Source organism: Macaca fascicularis, chromosome 13 (assembly GCF_037993035.2).
Source record: "Macaca fascicularis isolate 582-1 chromosome 13, T2T-MFA8v1.1".
NCBI lineage: Eukaryota > Metazoa > Chordata > Mammalia > Primates > Cercopithecidae > Macaca > Macaca fascicularis.
In genome coordinates this window covers 10,522,932-10,540,258 of record NC_088387.1, presented here as the reverse complement: position 1 = coordinate 10,540,258, position 17,327 = coordinate 10,522,932, and the positions used below count along the sequence as shown (strand labels likewise).

The following is a 17,327-nucleotide window of genomic DNA, read 5'->3' as shown; positions in this document are numbered from 1 at the left end:
GAGGCCTTTCAGAATGTGTTTTGTTTCCTTTGTCACACAGAATTCTGTTTCCCGGCAAGAATTTGATGAAGTCACTGACTTCATTCTTTTCTGTCCAATTGAGATACCATGCCTTGCTCTTGTCAGACGGCTCTATGGAGCGGTCTGGGGAGAGACTCACAGGCCTGCCTCAGCCAGCCTGTCTTTAGAAACACTCGGTTTATTGAGGAAGGGAAATAAGGAGGCGCGTCCACCTATTTCCTTTTCTGCTACATTTCCAACAAGTCACTTCCGAGATGAAGACCTCTTCGGGGTGGTCGGAGACGGCTCAGTGTCTCGTCCTCCCTTTCCAAGCGGGACGGGCGTGATTGCTTACCTTGCAGCTGTGTTTTTGAGCAGATTCCTCATGCCTGTCTTAGCATCTCACTCGCTGCTGTACCAGATGCCTGTGAGGAGGACTCAGGGAGTATGTCACTAGGTTAAGTGCATCATACATCAAAGCTATATTTTAAGTGGAATCATGTAGAAGTTCAGCCAATTTTGCATCTCAGCTTAGAAAATAGATGAGTATGGTTCAGGTAGAGCTATTGTCCTACGTTTATTTTCGAAGAGACTTTGGCCCACAGTTCAGCAGCACATTCACAGGAGGGGTTCACTCTGCTTTCCACCTTACGTGATTTTTCCCAGGTTTGGATTTGCCCAGGACAGGTCAGACGTGGCAGAATTGGGGTTTGAATCCAGTTCTATATCATTTTAAAAGCCTTGCTATTCTTCCAAAGGGAAATTTTGGAAAAATCATACTTCTTTTTTTTTTTTTTTTTTTTGAGACGGAGTCTTGCTCTGTCGCCCAAGCTGGAGTGCAGTGGCGCGATCCTGGCTCACTGCAAGCTCCGCCTCCTGGGTTCACGCCATTCTCCTGCCCCAGCCTCCCGAGTAGCTGGGACTACAGGCGCCCGCCACTGCGCCCGGCTCATTTTTTGTATTTTTAGTAGAGACGGGGTTTCACCGTGGTCTCGATCTCCTGACCTTGTGATCCGCCCGCCTCGGCCTCCCAAAGTGCTGGGATTACAGGCGTGAGCCACCGCGCCCGGCTTGGAAAAATCATACTTCTAAGACCAAGTCAAAGCTGGTATGATGTTTAGCCTTTTTACTGATACTGTGGTATGTTAAGTGATTCTTACATTGGGCCTTTGTTTGTGACAGAGGGCCATAGGATTTGTTAAACAGTTACTAAATGGTACTAAAGTATAGTGAGGAAGACTTTATTCAGGACCATCATGACAGGAATACGGATCATTGCAGTGGGATTTTTCAGGGGGAGAAAGACTGGGATCAACTCCAAATACAGTACAGGCAAGCAGAATTTTCAGCCAAGGAGCAGGGAGGAGATGAGTGGATAGAAAATGATTAAGAGGAAGCCTCAGAAGTAAAGAGGATTCTTTCTAAACCAATCTAACAGGATTCTTGTTGATGACAGGCCAGGGTGATCGGACACACTCTGGGGGATATGAGGAGTGAGGAATGTGAGATATCGAGGGTAAGGGTTTCTCTAAACTGACTTAGCAGGGTTCTTGTTAAAACTAGATTTTACAAGGAAGTGCACAAATGGGCCTAGGAGAAGGTACTAGAGCCTGAATGAAGTTTGGCCAAGCAAAGAATCTTTGTCACATCTTAAACACATAAAGCACAGCAGCTGGGGACATTGCCAAGTGATCATGAGAGCTCCTTGCTGCTCCTCACCCCCGGCTGGTCCTCTCCCCTGTTGGTGACTCCTTGATCATCACGCTGCTTTGACCCGCACACAGCCCTTCGTTCCCCGGCCCCCTGTAGCAGCCTTGACTCTTGCATGAATCTCCTTGCATCTGTCCTGTTCTGTGAAATGAAGCCAGAGGGACCGAATCGCACACCCTGTCTTCTGTTAGAAGAACAATGAGGAGGCTGAGGGAGCTCTGCTGACGTCAGCTGTCCACACCAGATCCCTGTGATAATCATGGCCAGATTTTGCTGCACACCCAATTTGTGCCAAGTCCCCGTGGGCCTTATCTTGAAGTGGGGGAGATAGAAGGCCTCAGACCACGCTGGGAGGGCTGTACACGGGCTGCAGTTGAGTTCTAGAGCCCGGGGAAGACAGATAGTTTGGATGGGGCATAATTGCATCGCATCTTCTCTCTTGCACACACACCCTTTCTTTTACTTTACATTTTCACATTAGCACACTGAATATTTCATACATGAATTACAAATCCTCATGTTGCAAAGTACTGTGTTAGTGAAATAGGGAGGGTAATTTAATCCCAAGTATAGATGATGGATGTGATATGCTATAGAAACTGAAATCCAGCAGGACTCTTAAGGATACAAGGAAGGAAGTGTTCCAGGCTACCACTGACATTGCATCTTAGCCTAATGCACACACGGGAGCATACAAACCTTCAAGACTCTGTCAGCAAGGCCTGTCGGGGTGTGCAGTGGGCGTCCCACGGGATCCACGCCTTTCCACTGCAGCCCGGCAGAACAGCCACCTCTTGTACTAGGGACTATTTCGTTGAGGCCCAGTTGCTTTGTGGACATCAGGTGGGACCTCAGAGGGGGTGCTGCTGAGCGGCTTGTGTCACCGAATCTGAAGGGAGCAGAGCTTACCCGGTGACCGTGGTGCCTGCAGATGAGCCTTGTGTCGGTGCTGGCTGGGCGGGGAGCTGCCCCTGGCGAGTCATGCAGGGAAATGCGCCCACAGTTGTAAATCTCCTTCCAGTGCGCTTTGAATGAGGCAATGGTGGGAAACACCCAGCAGCCTGCAGGTTATTTCGGGAGCCTTTTGGACTCCCCAGACTGCAGCCCTTTGGGATGAAGTGACATTCAAGCTGCTGAGTGTCTCTGCCACAAGCCCCTTGTTTGGTTGAGCAGGTACCTGGTGTGGTTCTTCACATCCTGAGCCTGGCAGCCTGGGTTAACCCGTCCCGGTCTGGGGGTTATCCAGCATGTGGTTCCCTGGGTTGTGTTCCCCCCAGGGCATGTTTGGGTGGAATAGAAAGCCGCCACTGTGCTCTTCCATGGCTCCTCTCTGAGAGGCGGCGTGTGCGTGGATACCGCAGCTCTGACGGGCGAGCCTGGGCTTTCGATCAGGCTGAAGACTGGCCTCGACTGGCTTGTTGAAGGCCACTGCCACTCTGCACAAAGGTGGGCTTTCTGTGAATGTGGCTGGAATGCACCGGCGGACTGGTGAGCCCACCGTCGCAGTGACCCTGACTGAATGCGGTGGGAAGGTGCGAAACAAGTAGCAGAAGTGCATCTGTGCGCTCAGCTTTGAGAGCAGAGCCCTGGACGCAGGCAGAGGCAACAGGCAGGACAGCAGCACAGCCCCAAACCCACCTGTGGAGGAGCCTGTGACGCGGGAGTTGCCTAAATCCAATACTCACTACAGTGAGGTCATAGAATGGCCTGGTGCCAGCCTGAGAGCCACAGTTTGAAAAAAAAAAAAAAAATTGTACAGGCAGTTCTGAAATTATGAACACAATAGGGCGGGAAGAAGAATCCTGGACTTGGAGTCAAGATAAATTTGACTCTGCTGGGTGCAGGTCACTGCAGCACTTTGACCTTCCATCAGCTCATCTCCAAAATAAGGTTGTGAAAAACAAGAAGAGTTACACCTACAGCACTGGTGTAGAGGCGAGTTTCCAGGCTGAGGGAGCTGGCAGTAGGTGGACCTCCTCTCCTACCAAATCAGGCCCCCCGCTTCCTGCCTTCCTCACGTGTATCAGAAGGATCAGCCAGGCCGGAGAATCAGGTTCAGACAGAACTCAAGGAATTCCCCTCTGCTTCCAAGAGGCCCATGCCCATCTTTCCTCAATGTTCCTTTACTGAGATTTGTTGCAGCTGTAGTTTCTGTGTTGACAGGAATCTCCATTCCTCAGTATCTCCAGCCTTTTCTCAGTGGAAGGCCTTACCCCCAAGAACAGAACCTACATAGATAGAACTGATACACCTGTGAAACTGGCATATGTAAATGCTTATTAAGAAAACACAGAGATAGCCTTTGAACCTGCTAAATAAATAAGACATTCAGGAGGTTTGAGGCATGTGCTTTTTTTTTTTTTTCTTTTGAGACAGAGTTTCGCTCTTCTTGCCCAGGCTGGAATGCAGTGGCGCGATCTCGGCTCACTGCAACCTCCACCTCCCAGGTTCAGGCGATTCTCCTGCCCCAGCCTCCCGAGTAGCTGGAATTATAGGCATGCACCACCACACCCTGCTAGTTTTGTATTTTTAGTAGAGACTGGGTTTCTCCATGTTGGTCAGGCTGGTCTCGAACTCCCGACCTCAGGTGATCCGCCCACCTCGGCCTCCCAAAGTGCTGGGATTACAGGCATGAGCCACCGTGCCCGGCCATGCATGTGCTTTTCTTCCCCACCTGCTCCTTCCCCTTTTCCTTCTCAGAGCTGGAGGGAGGAGCTCCAGGGAAGCCGGGCTGAGTGTCTGGGGGTGAGGGGGCTGGTGCTGTTCTCAGAGCTGCTGGCAGGGGCTCTTTTTTGCTGTCAGGCGGGAGGAGGCCCCAGGGTTGTTTAATAATCAAGCTTTTCCCAAAGGCAGTCTATTCCTCCCAGCTGCCTGCTTTCCACCACAGGAAGGCACACAAGCAAACAAAACCTCCGAGGGCACTCTCGTTCCTGTGATGCTGCACTTAGGAGATCTCCCCAAGCACCTCTGTTGCCATCTCCGCCTGAGTGGCGTGATCCGTGACGCTCCGCAGGTCGTTCAGCAGATGCTTATCCCATGCTAGTATCGCACCACGCATCGTGCTGGGCTCCAGCAGGGCGAAGAGTGTTTGGACACCAGTCCTTCTGGGGAGTTCACAGTTGGGGGCAGTTGGCAAAGGGCTTTCCCTGGGGAATGAGCCAGAGGAAGCTTCTCCAGGAGATGGCATCAGAGCCTGTCCCTAAAGGATAAGTAGCACTCTGCCAGGTGGAAAGTAGACAAGAGGGTCTTGGCCGGCAGAGCAAAGAACACAAGCCAAGCTATGGAAATGTGGAGCAAATGTGCAGTGGAAACAAAGGAGAATGTGACCCTCCCTCCTGCCTCCTCCGCGTCACTTTCAGAGTCTCCTGCGTGGCTCCACCTTGGCCTTACATTAGAATCTCCTGGGGAACTAGCTGTAACAATACCAGGAGATGCCGGCCTCATCCCAAACAGTCTGTGGACCAGCCTGGGCGGCGTCCCCGGCTCTGCTGTTGGGCAGTCAGAGTGAGGAACCCCCGTTAAATGCACGTGTTACTGTTTGTGTGTAGATCTGTGACCTAGCTGGACTCTGAGGTCACAGCCCTCAGAGCCTCACATGATGCCTGACACATCATAAGACTCCAGCAGAAGCAAATTCCTTCAGGCACTGTCTTTTGAGGGAAGACTTTACGCATCTATACCAGCTGCACGCTTTAGGTGTTGCTGCCCCCGTCTCACTGTCGGGGCATGGTCTCGAAGTAGAGTGCGGGATGTGGCGCTAGATGCTTGGAGTCAGCATCACTGCCCCCTGGGATCAGTTTCGAGGTCAGTCTATGTCCCCTGAAGTTCCAAGGACACCTACCCAGTACTGGTGTGGTTTTCTCAGGAGGCCTAACTGTTGGTTTCCTTCCAGGTATACGGATCCGGGTCTCAGACAAGGGCGTTCCAGTACGTCAGGTAAGACCGTCCTGCCCCGCCCCAGCCTTAGCAGTGCCTTGGAGCAGGCCTACTTGACAGTTCAGTGTCTTGTATATATTAACCATTTCCATTTCCACAACACTAACACTATATATTGATTAAAAATGTTTAATTTTATGATGGGAAAACTTGCTGTTCTCTGTTTAAAAGTTAAAATTTGCATTCATCTCCATGACTATTGTGACTCATGTGCTAATCTTTTACTGCCACCTAGCGGTGTAGCGCTGAAGTTGCCCAGCTCTGAGGGTGACTTGGGTGATTTCAGTGCAAGTTAAGAGATGGCCTTATGCATCCAGCAAACCTGTGAATGCCAGAATCTGACCCATTGCAAACGTGGCTCGCGGGGTGGAAGAGGTAGTCCTTGTGGAGGGCACAAGGTAGATAGTGTTCTCATGTTGAATTTCATGCTGACACTAAATGCAGATAAAAATATGTTTTTTGAATAGATTCACGTGGTGATTTTTATTGTTTTCTTGGCAATCCTTATAAACCCACTGTTTTGTTGTTCCATTCCACTGGTGATTAATTTTAGAAGGCAGTATGGATTCTCAGAGTGGTTAGGATAGAAGCAGTTGCGTATGCCAAAGTGCATCCACCAATATGTGGCTACTGTAAATTCTGTGAAAGTTTCTGGTATCCTGAATTGTTATAAAACCCAGTTCTATATTTTGAACCCATATATTTTCATTCTTCATTGCAAATACCCCAGTATGCCTGTCAATCAGGAAGTGTTATTCCTGCTGTCTTGGCGCCATCCCAGGGGCACTAGGGTGAGATGGTGGCTGTTGTGGTGCAGGTTGGGGTGGTGCAGGTCAGGGCAGCCCCCGAGTCCCACCTCAGCCAAAGCAACCACATAAAATTCTATCTACCCAGGACCCTTAGGTAAGGGTCCTGGGTAGGAGTCCCTAGGAGAAATGAAACTGGTAGTCAACTAAAATTTTAAAAACAATTCAAAATAACCACTGTAGATTTTTGCTGAAAGTATTTGTGAATTTCCATTTACTCCAAAAGAAAGCTGTGAGTAAACATTTACACAGTCAGTGGTTTTTTCCTCCGCATCCATTAGTATCTTGCCTCAAGGGGCAAAAAGCCCGAAAGTGTACTATAACCAACTATGTTGCCTAAATAGGCATGCATATTCTAAAAAGTGATTTAATGGGGAAATGGCAGCTGCCCCCACTTTGGGACTGTGTTCATTTCAAAGCATTTAGCATAGGCACTGTGTCCCTGGAGGAACTATCATGGCACACTTCTGTATGGGAACCAAATTGTGGGCCTCCCGTGGATTGAGTACCGTCTTCGCATAGTGACAGGTTCTCATCCCATCCTCCTCCACTCACCCAGCTGTGCCCTTTCCTGAGGGAGTTTGGCTGTCCTCGGTTATGTGTGCCTGCCTTAGGCTTCCTCACCAGTGGCCCCCAGGCTTCTCCAGCCCCCACACCACATGGAATATCAATGAGATGTTGTGCGGTAAAAGGAAATCAGTCAGAACCCATTCTTCTTTCTGCTCTCATTATCTCAAGGGCATTGCCTGCAAAATTCATTTAAAATAGCCTCAGAGACTTTTCTTTTTCTAGGGACTAAAATACTTTGAGCATTCGATGATGCCTGCGCTATGTGCTGTCCCAGCTCAGGACAAAATGCACCCAGGGTGCCTGGCCCGCTCTGATGGGCGAGACTCCCCTGCCCCGTCACTCTCTCTGTGCCCTAGTCACTGTCCTGTGCCTGCTTTGATGGTTGTGGCTCATGCTCCTAGCTGCCATCACGTGCATCGTCCTCTCGCACACCACTTGACTATTTGAAAAGAGGGCATGAGCAGTTTCCCTAGACATGTGGTTGTTAACCCTTTTAGAAAACCCCTTTTCATAACACTTCAGTAGTATTTATTTACTCCCCACTCTGGTGATCCTCTCTGGTTTCACGGTAGCGGAGCTTGAGATGACGAGGCTTCAGGGACTTTGCCATACTTGGGCAAGGGTTTCCCAACTTAACTTTTTAGTCATTGAGGACTCAACTGAGTTTATTAACTGACCAAAGTTTTGATGTTTTTCACAAGCAGTTTTTTAGGAACCGAGCATCTTTTAGTAATGCACAATGTCTGCGTCCATAGTTACTGTATTAAATTAACCATTCTCCAAACCCATGATTGCCTCAAAACAACAGTGCAGGGAGTCTGAGGTCTAGGTGGCCATCCGCATCGACATTTTGGCATGACCGTGTTTAATATTCTCATGGCCGGTTTTGTCCTCATTTACATAACAAAGGCATGCTATTTTTTTTTTAAAAAGTCACTTTGTCAAAATGACACTTGTAAAGAGCTTCAGGTTAAATGAGTGTGATCTATGTAATTGTGACCTTAAAAGTTGCCAGTTTGTCAGGTAGAAGGCCCATGGCCCTCCCGTCTGCCCCCCTGAGGATGACTACCTGAGAGTCAGCCTTCTTCCAACTCAAAGACACCCACCCCCCAGTTTCAATATGAAAACCTATTGTGGATGCAGTGGAATGGCAGCTTTTAATGTCGTTTTACAAACGTGCACAGGTGTACGTCATGAGTGCGCTGTTGTAATGTAACAGTACTGCCATAGTGATGAAGTGACTTTTTGCCAGTTTCTATAAAAGAGAAATCATCCAGGGTCAGCAGGGATTTGCATTAGTGCTTGATCCTTGAGAATACAACATTTTAACCATGTTCGTATGAAATACGCATTTGTCATAAAGGAACACGCAGAAATATCTTATTTACTAAATACCCCAATAGTTTTTTTCAATTGAAAGCAAAACCTATCTGGGGTTTTCTTTTGGAAGTTTATCCAGACCCAGCGTGACCTGCTCCTCACTGGTAATGATGGAGGAGGAGAAGGAGAAGGGTCAGAGCTTTAAAAGTCTTCTAAGAATTGTAGCTCATGGAAAATTGGCATAGAAAAAGTGCTTGTGCTTATTAGCAGTGAGGTGTCATTTTTACGAAGTAACTTTTTTTTAACAGAGCCACACTTTAAAGCTTCTGAAACTAAGAGCCAAACCTTGGTAAGCGAAAGTTTGCTTACTTATCTTCACCTTCATGGCCCAGCTGATCACAATCCATTTGAAACATCCGAATATCCCTGACCGTTTTCATACGAGCTGTTTTGCGGGATGGCGACTTCACCGTCGGGAGCATAGGGAGTGACGTTTCTGTTTATTTAACCCTCAGTATTGTCTGGCTTTATCTGTGATTTGCCGGTATGGGGATCACATACTGGAGTTCCTTCATTTCCGTGGATCTTGTTTTTAAAAGTAATCACGTGCTTTCGTACAGGTCAACTACTGGGTTCACATTAAACATGAATTTTCTTTGGAAACTTACGTAAACTCCATCTTTTTTGAGTGTATGCCTGTTTTAACTTATGCTTAGTTTTTCATTGTTAAAGGACTTCAGAAATGCAGTGGCAAACTCAGCCCCATCTCTCAGCTTCCATCCTATTTAACCATCTCCACCACACCCAGAAAAAGCAAATCCCAGACGTCAAATATATCATTTCATCCATAAATACTTTCGCATTATAAACACCATCTTAGTTTGCAGGATTTTATTTTGACATTCAATTTTCCATTTGGGTTTTTATTTTCTTCTGGGGGTGGTAATTTTTCTTCTGGGAGGGTTTCTACGTGGCGCGTGGCACTAGCGTGGCGTGTGGCACTAGCGCGTTCCAGCAGGCAGAGCCTCACCCGCCTCCCCTTTTTTTACAGTGATCTGGTGAATGGCCTCGTGGCTCTCATGAACAGCAACGTCAGCAGCCCAGTCAACCTGGTGAGTGCTCCTCTCCCTCCACTCTGCAGGACAGCTCAGACTTTCATTCATTTGTGAAACCATGAGCAGCACCAGGCTTTGCTTCATTTGCTATCAGCACACTTAAGGCATTCGTGTTTGTTGCTTGCTAAATACTAGAGGAAAAACAAACAGAAAGTAAGAGTATACAAAGAAGTAAAATATCTGCAAGGCATGGATGAGTGATGTAATTAGTCCCTCCACCTTCTGAAGGGCCCAGGTCTAAAATTGTGTGAAGCCCTTTGGTGGTAGTAGGTGGACATGTGTATGCATCTCATTCTCTTTTTACTAGGTGGGTCGTCATTATAAGACCTGATTGCGTTTTTAGAAGATGGAGGTTGTTCAGAGAGAAAGTTTTCCAGTTTTTGATGATGTCTGTCATTTAGCCGGACAGACCACCTTCATGGCTTCTTGCCTTCCCTGCATGCCTGCCCGCAGCCCAGAACCTCCTTGTTGGAGGGATCATCCAGTCTTGAGCAGTTTCAGTGCTGGTGAACTTGCTTCTGCTCAGAGAAATTCACCCTGTCTTTGGACAGTTCTGGCTGGCAGAAAACTCTTCCTTATATTGAACCAGAAATCTCACTTTCTGCACACCTATCCACTGACCTCACTTCTCCACCTGGGGGCCATTCATGGCAGTGTGATACCTCTACATTGTGGTAACTCTCCAAAGATTTGAAGGCCATGGTCCTACGCGCCAAGCCTCCTCCTCCTCCTTGGCTGCGTCAGCCAAGGTCATGGTAGGACCTCTTACCCTTTCTATCACTGAGTGATTTTCTGAGCAGTTTTGTTCCATCTCATTTAAAATGCAAGGTTTCCAATGTGGACTGGCCAGCATTCAAGATGTTCTGCGTCTGTTGATGGCAGTGGACACAGGAACCCCTTAGCTCGCTAGAGACCTCCCCCTTAATCCTACCTCGATGAAGCCTTGGGGTCATTTCAGGTGCTTCTCCCAAACTACCTCTCCCGGTTCCTACACGACATTCTAAGGTTCGGGGAACTCTAAAATGTTGGCCATGTGACCTGTTTCTTGCAAACCATGTCACCTTTGCTTAAGCATGTCTTTGTAACCAGCCATCTCAGATACATTGCAGACCGTGCATTTTCCCCTGAGGGGAAAGGGAATTCTCATCACGTAGGGAAGAATGTGCCCTGGAGTGCTGACTCCATCCTGGGACTGTTGCAGATTCATGGGTACAGTGTGCCGCGTTTGAAAAAAACATTCGCTTAAAACAGACCAGAACGTGCCTTGCACTGTGAGCCTCATCTTGCTTGCAGCATTTGCCTGTGTACACCGGAGAGGCCTGAGCCGCCCCTGCTCTGCGTTTTTGCTGCAGGTTCTTTAGCAGGGGTGTTGTCAGTGACTTCCCTGGGCAGCCAGGCTCTTCTCTGTAGATACCATGTTCCTCCTCCCCTCTTTGTGGAGGGCCTTTGCACAGGGACAGTTCATGAACTTGGAATCATGTGTGTGCCAGGAGCCCCGATAAAGGCAGAATCACTTTCTTCCAAATTCCCGTCGCTCCACTTTGCTAGTCAGTCCCCTCTGTGCTCAAGTGAGGCCCAGGGTCCTTCCCTCCACATTTACCCTCTAGCTTCAGGCTAACCAAAGACCTGGGCATGAAGAGGCTAAAGGATATAGAATTATCAGACCTTATGGTGGTCTCTTATGATAGGCGGCAGTGGCGGCAGAGTGGAGTAACAGGTGTTCTGATGTGTGATGGAAGGGAGAAAAAGAGCAAGTGGTTTTCCTTAAAGCCCCCACAAGTGTTCTGTCTTCATGAAGCGCATCGAGTTTGACCTCTGGCTTGCTGGGGACGCTCGCCTGTGAGCATACTCATTTCTGCCTTAGCTTTCGGGTGTGAGATTGCACGTCCTTCATCATTGACGTGGTTAACACAGCTCACCCAGAGGGAAATAGATGGTGTTAGGAGAGCTAATTTTGTAAACCCAAGCTTTTATAAAAGTGACATTGAAGTTATGTCGGATATGAAATTGTCTGATACTCAGCGAGTGAATGTGTGCCTTCATCAGAGACTCTGGACCTATCCAAAGCCCAGCCTTGTACACAGCAGCCGAGAGGCTGCAGGTATAGATGGTGCAGTTTAGCACTGCCAGGTGAGTCACTGTCATCTTGGAAGCGGAGTACGCTCTGGCACACGGAGCTCTGCTGAAGCACCGCAGAGAGGTCAGACTTGGCCAGCAGACGTCTCTGCAGACACGCATGTGGTCTGGGTGGCGGTTGCTGCTGTTGTCATGACGCTTATAACTGGAAACCCTTTCTTCCTTAGGGGAACCCAGAAGAACACACAATCCTAGAATTTGCTCAGTTAATTAAAAACCTTGTTGGTAAGTAGGATAAATCACTTCCTGAGTAAAATCGGCTGTGCCTGCCCTATCTGTGGATAACACCTTGACTAGACAGCGGGTAATTAATACAAGCTAATTGAATTGGATCAAAGCAGAACTTTTTATCAGGAACACTTAAGTGTTTTCTAAGGAATAGAAAGATAAAGGAGGGCAGGATGGCTTTGTTCTCAGTTTTCATTGCAGGTTTGCATGGAGTGGGAGGGAGGAGGAGATTTGCTCCCAGTGTTTGAGGCACGATTGTGTTAGGTCATCCTACATGGGTGACAACTATTGGATTTCCGAACTGGTCATGTCAAGCATAGCATTTCAGACAGCAAGAGACAGCAGCCACCAGCTGTGTGCTTCAGGCAAGTTTAAAATTTTGTTTGCAGTTCTGGTCATCCTGGCCGCCAGCCACTGGGGGCAGTGTAGCATTGGGAGAACCCCATCAAGGTGGGCTCTTACGCCATGAGAAGGTCAGGTCTTCCAGAGCAGCCCTGGATTGCAGACGTAGAGTGCATGAGCCCTTGGCCTCATCCTCAGACTTCCTGGAGCTCTGAGGAGTCAGACTCTTGGAGGATGTCTGTTGTCTGGGGTTAATCTTGAAATTTGAGTGAAGTCACAACCAGACTGGACTGGCAGGTAGGCCAGGGAGGAGCATGCCACAGTGTGTCCTGAGGTGACCATTCAGACCCCACTTGGCTGGGTTAATTCCTCCAGCGTGCCCTTCCTGCATCAGGCTGCCATTTACCGGTGTTGGTCTAATCACCGCGGACAGTTGGAATCCTCTCGTTGCTCATGGCAGTAGAGGCAGTGGTCTTCCTCAGACGTAGCCTGCATCATCTGCGGCTCCCACAGCCGCTTCGATGCACTTCTCAGCTTTTCCATCCTGAATCTGTGTTCCTCCCTCGTGAGGAAGGGGCAGGCTCAGATCACAGCTTTCTGCCATCCACTCCTTCATACCCTCACAGCCCAGAGTGAGGCCCGTGGGCCAGCGCAGCAGTAGCATTGGGTGCCTGTTAGAAATTTGGACTCTTACACCCTAGCCCAGGCCCCCAGATCAGGATCTGCATGTTGACAGGCTCTTCAGGTGATCCGTGCATGCTGACGCTTGAGAAACTCTATTTGAAACCTAAGGTTTGGGGGAGGGGTGCGCAGCTTCCCTGCTGTGCTTCTGGGTGTAGCTTTGTGGCACACCATCCTGAACCACCCGTGGTGGTGATTTGCTGCAGAGTCTCCGATGTGGCCTCCATGACGGGGAGGCAGGGAAAGCCTCCACAAGCTTTCTTCTGCAGGTCTGGCCCACAGTCACTGGTGGGGCTGTATTCTGCTGGCCAGTGGGGCCTGGGCCCAGCAAGGGTGCAGAACAGGCCAGGCTTTGCCGTCCTCTGAGAGGTCCCTCCAGCTGGGTGGCTGCACATCTTGAGTCTCAGGGCTGTCCAGGCTCCAAGCACCAAGTGTGGCCCACTTGGGGCATCCACCTCAGGGATGGCCCCACACCACGTTTGTGGTCTCACACTGGGGTCATGCTCAGTGGGCACGTCTCACTTGTTACCTGGTGTGGGTGGTCTGCCTTGGAGCAGCCCTCTTGTACTGGGCGGAAACTCAGGACTGTTGAGACAGAGTAACGTGCCTCCCACCAGGCTCTTGCCGGGCGCCTGCACAGTCAGCTTGGCCGCAGCGGTTGCAGGAGCGTTCCCTGGACTTCCATGCAGGACAGTCCCTCGGGAGCTCTGGGGCTTCTCGAGAACTGCATCTCCACCGCCTGCACCCTATTCACACTGCATATGGGGTTTGACTTTGATGTGGATGGTAAGGCCGCGCTTCCCCGTGCTTTGTGATTCTCGCCTACCTTTTTTTCTTTAAACATCTCAGGTAGCGGAAGTGAAATTCAGTTTCTCTCCGAAGCCCAGGATGACCCACAGAAAAGAAAACCAGACATCAAAAAAGCGAAGCTGATGCTAGGGTGGGAGCCCGTGGTAAGTGCAGGGAGTTAATGCTGCCTTGTGGGGAGGGGCCTCCCGTGTCCTGTCTCTGCTGTCCTGTAGGCACTGACCCTTGTCAGGCAGCCCCCAGGGAGCAAGGTGGGCTCGGCATCCAGGCAGATAGAGGGTTTTCTCCAAGCAGTAAACAGCCTCTCCTGTATCAGGAGTCTCCGAGAATGTTACCTGGGAAGCGGCTGGAGGCCCCTGCTCTGGGCCTCTGTTTTCGTAAAATTACACACACACACACACACACACACACACACACACACACACACACACTCTCATACTCTCATACACACACACTGTCATACAAACACTTGTACACACATATTCTCACACTGTCTGCCACACTGGCATATATGCAGTGTTACACGAACACACTTAATACATGTATACTCACACTGATTTTCACACATACACATTCACACTATCATACACATTCTCACATTCATACACTCACACGCACACACACACACATTCACACATACACTCCGCTTCCATATACGTACACTCCCCCCCCCCCCACCCACACACACACACATGGCTGACTGTGAACGACGTGCCGAGAGCACTGGCAGCGCACACTCAGAGCCCTGCGTGGCCCCGGTTGCCTGCCTCTCGAGTGTGCGGGGCCAGGTCAGGAGCAGGTGGTCTGCATCAGCCCCACAGTGGAGCCCCTGGTTGGAAGCATGTGAGACTGAAGGGTGTGGAAGAAGGGGAACTGCATGCCACCTTGTCGTCTGAAGGGGGCAGGGTGGGAGCAGCTGCCGCCCCCCTGGTGCTGAGCCTGAACCCAGCCTGCCTCTGCTCTGCTTCCTGCTGTGCCCTTCCTGCCTTGGGTGACTGCAGACTCCTCCCCGCCGGAGAACGCTCGCCCTCAGGGCTGCCTGTGTCCTTCAGAGACCACCTGTGTAGGGAGGTTGGCTGGGCCGGCCGCATCTACAAAAGCAAGCCTACCTCATTTACTGTCAGCTCTGCCTGGCTGTTCCCTCTTTGCCCACCCTCATGTGCCCCACTGAAACTCAGGCTCCCCTTGGGCAGAGGGGTGTGGCTCTGTGTCCAGCAGGAGCCCAGCACCTGTCAGACCTGACACACACTGGGTGCTCAGCCAATGTAGGAGCGTCTTGGCGTGGCCCATGGGTTGTGGCGCAGTCAGAGAGTCAGGGACTCAGTTGAGAGCTCTGTTTACCTTTTTAAAATGTGCATAGTGAGAGCTGAGTAGAATCCTAGAATATTGAACTTTAAAGGGACACGAGAGTTCCAGCCTGATGATCCTTATTTCATTCTGTGATGTCCAAGTCTAAGTGATCTGCTAAAAGCCACAGATATTTGTTGAATGAAATAAAAATACAATTATACCCAGACTTCACAAAATCTAATAATCCCAAGCTGTGCAAAACGAGTTATAGCAGCTTAGGTAGTTTCTTGTGTTTTGAAGCTTTGTAAGGGGCCATTGGTCCCTTTGTAAGGAGAACCTATATTTTTAAACAAAATATTTTTTGAAGAGTTAAATGTGCATTCGCTAGGTATTAACTCTTGCTTTTGATGTGAGGTGTGTGTATGCTCAGTATCTTTATTTTTCTGGAATTTAGACCTACAGTATTCTAACATTCTTGGAATGTGAGCCATCTACCACTGGTTTCTCTCCTAGTAGTAGTTTTAATTTGTAATAAATTTTTGAGGGATATGATCCAAAGAAACTTACAGGCGTTATCCATCTTAATTGTCCCAAGTGTGTGTGTTTAACAGCTTGTTGAGCTATAATTGGCATACTGCAAACTGCCCATATTTAGAAGATACAGTTTGATAAGTTTTCATCTATTTTGACACCTGTGAAACCATCCCCACAGTCAAGCTGACAGACAGACCTTCTCCCCCAGTGGTGCCCCAGCACCCCTTGGCAGTGCCTCCCTTCACCTTTTCTCTTTCTGCTCTTACTCAGCAGTTGATCTGGCTGGTTTCCTGTTGGCTGCAAAGCAGCTGCAGATGAAGGTTGCTTTCTGTGGTGTGGGCTGCCGTGGGTCCCCTCTCAGACTCAGCCTCTTAGTATGGCGGGGCTGCAAGTGGGCCACGATCCGCTGGGCAGTGTAAAGGGCTGATGTCACGTGGGAGAATCAGGCGTGTTGATCAGATGCCGATCACCTTCCCAAAGCATCTTCCCGCCACTTCAAGGTGGATTTCTTCTGAAAGAATGGGACACATGGGCATTATCTGAAAAACAGTCTTGCCAGCTGATTGAAACTGGAGCAGACATTATACCGGCAAGAGGTGGTTGGGGTCTTTTGTGGGTGGAGCTCACTTTGCTTCAGTAAGAGTGACACTTGTTAGCTCCACATTACATTCTGAAAGTGGCCCTGAAGGACCTCTGGCTTCTCTCGGTTGGCCGTGATGCTGGATGCTGGATGCTGTCACAACCAAAGCGTGGTTCTGTGCGCGTTCCTCTGAAGGAGGCCCGACTGGCTGCAAGGTGGCACTTCCTTCCTGCGATGCCCTTCTGTCAATGTGACCTTATCTCCCTTTCTCGCTTTCCCTTTAAACAGGTCCCGCTAGAGGAAGGTTTAAACAAAGCAATTCACTACTTCCGTAAAGAACTCGAGTACCAGGCAAATAATCAGTACATCCCCAAACCAAAGCCTGCCAGAATAAAGAAAGGACGGACTCGCCACAACTGAACTCCTCACTTTTAGGACACAAGACTACCATTGTACACTTGATGGGATGTATTTTTGGCTTTTTTTGTTGTTGTTTAAAGAAAGACTTTAACAGGTGTCATGAAGAACAAACTGGAATTTCATTCTGAAGCTTGCTTTAATGAAATGGATGTGCCTAAAAGCTCCCCTCAAAAAACTGCAGATTTTGCCTTGCACTTTTTGAATCTCTCTTTTTATGTAAAATAGCGTAGATGCATCTCTGCATATTTTCAAGTTTTTTATCTTGCTGTGAGAGCATATGTTGTGACTGTCGTTGACAGTTTTATTTACTGGTTTCTTTGTGAAGCTGAAAAGGAACATTAAACGGGACGAAAAATGCCGATTTTATTTATAAAAGTGGGTACTTAATAAATGAGTCGTTACACTATGCATAAAGAAAAATCCTAGCAGTACTGTCAGGTGGGTGGTGCACCGGCATTGACTTTAGGGCAGATAAAAGAATTCTGTGTGAGAGCTTTATGTTTCTCTTTTTCATTCAGAGTTTTTCCAAGGTCTACTTTTGAGTTGCAAACTTAAGACTTTGAAATATTCCTGTTGGTCATGATCAAGGATATTTGAAATCACTACTGTGTTTTGCTGCGTATCTGGGGCGGGGGCGGGTTGAGGGGGACAAAGTTAACATATTCTTGGTTAACCATGGTTAAATATGCTATTTTAATAAAATATGGAAACTTACCAGTCATGGACTTCCAGTTTTAAAGGTTGTCTTTCTGCTTCGGCATGGCACTTGTTGGACTGCTAAGGAAAATACTGGAAAATGTAGTTTAAAAGAAAATCTGAAAACATTCAGGTTTGTGCACTGTGTAATCTGAT

The 17,327-nt window shown here is 48.7% G+C and overlaps 1 protein-coding gene across 50 annotated transcripts in view; it reads left to right on the top strand.

Annotated features, from left to right (window-relative positions):
* The window catches only part of UXS1 (UDP-glucuronate decarboxylase 1), a 117,320-nt gene that overhangs the window by 77,423 nt on the left and 22,570 nt on the right, over window positions 1–17,327 (top strand). For 28 of the 50 annotated variants that reach the window (XR_012422019.1, XR_012422023.1, XR_012422020.1 and 25 more), the window contains 4 exons: window positions 5,603–5,646; window positions 9,394–9,454; window positions 11,761–11,818; window positions 13,694–13,797. Coding sequence is in view for 34 of the 50 variants with exons in the window: in XM_074011175.1 (XP_073867276.1) it covers window positions 5,603–5,646; window positions 9,394–9,454; window positions 11,761–11,818; window positions 13,694–13,797 (267 nt within the window). In the remaining 16 variants the exon portion in view is untranslated. Of the gene's footprint in view, window positions 1–5,602; window positions 5,647–9,393; window positions 9,455–11,760; window positions 11,819–13,693; window positions 13,798–16,343; window positions 17,201–17,327 lie in introns of those variants that run through there. The other 22 variants (XM_074011188.1, XM_045368670.2, XM_074011189.1 and 19 more) reach the window with 4 other exon arrangements.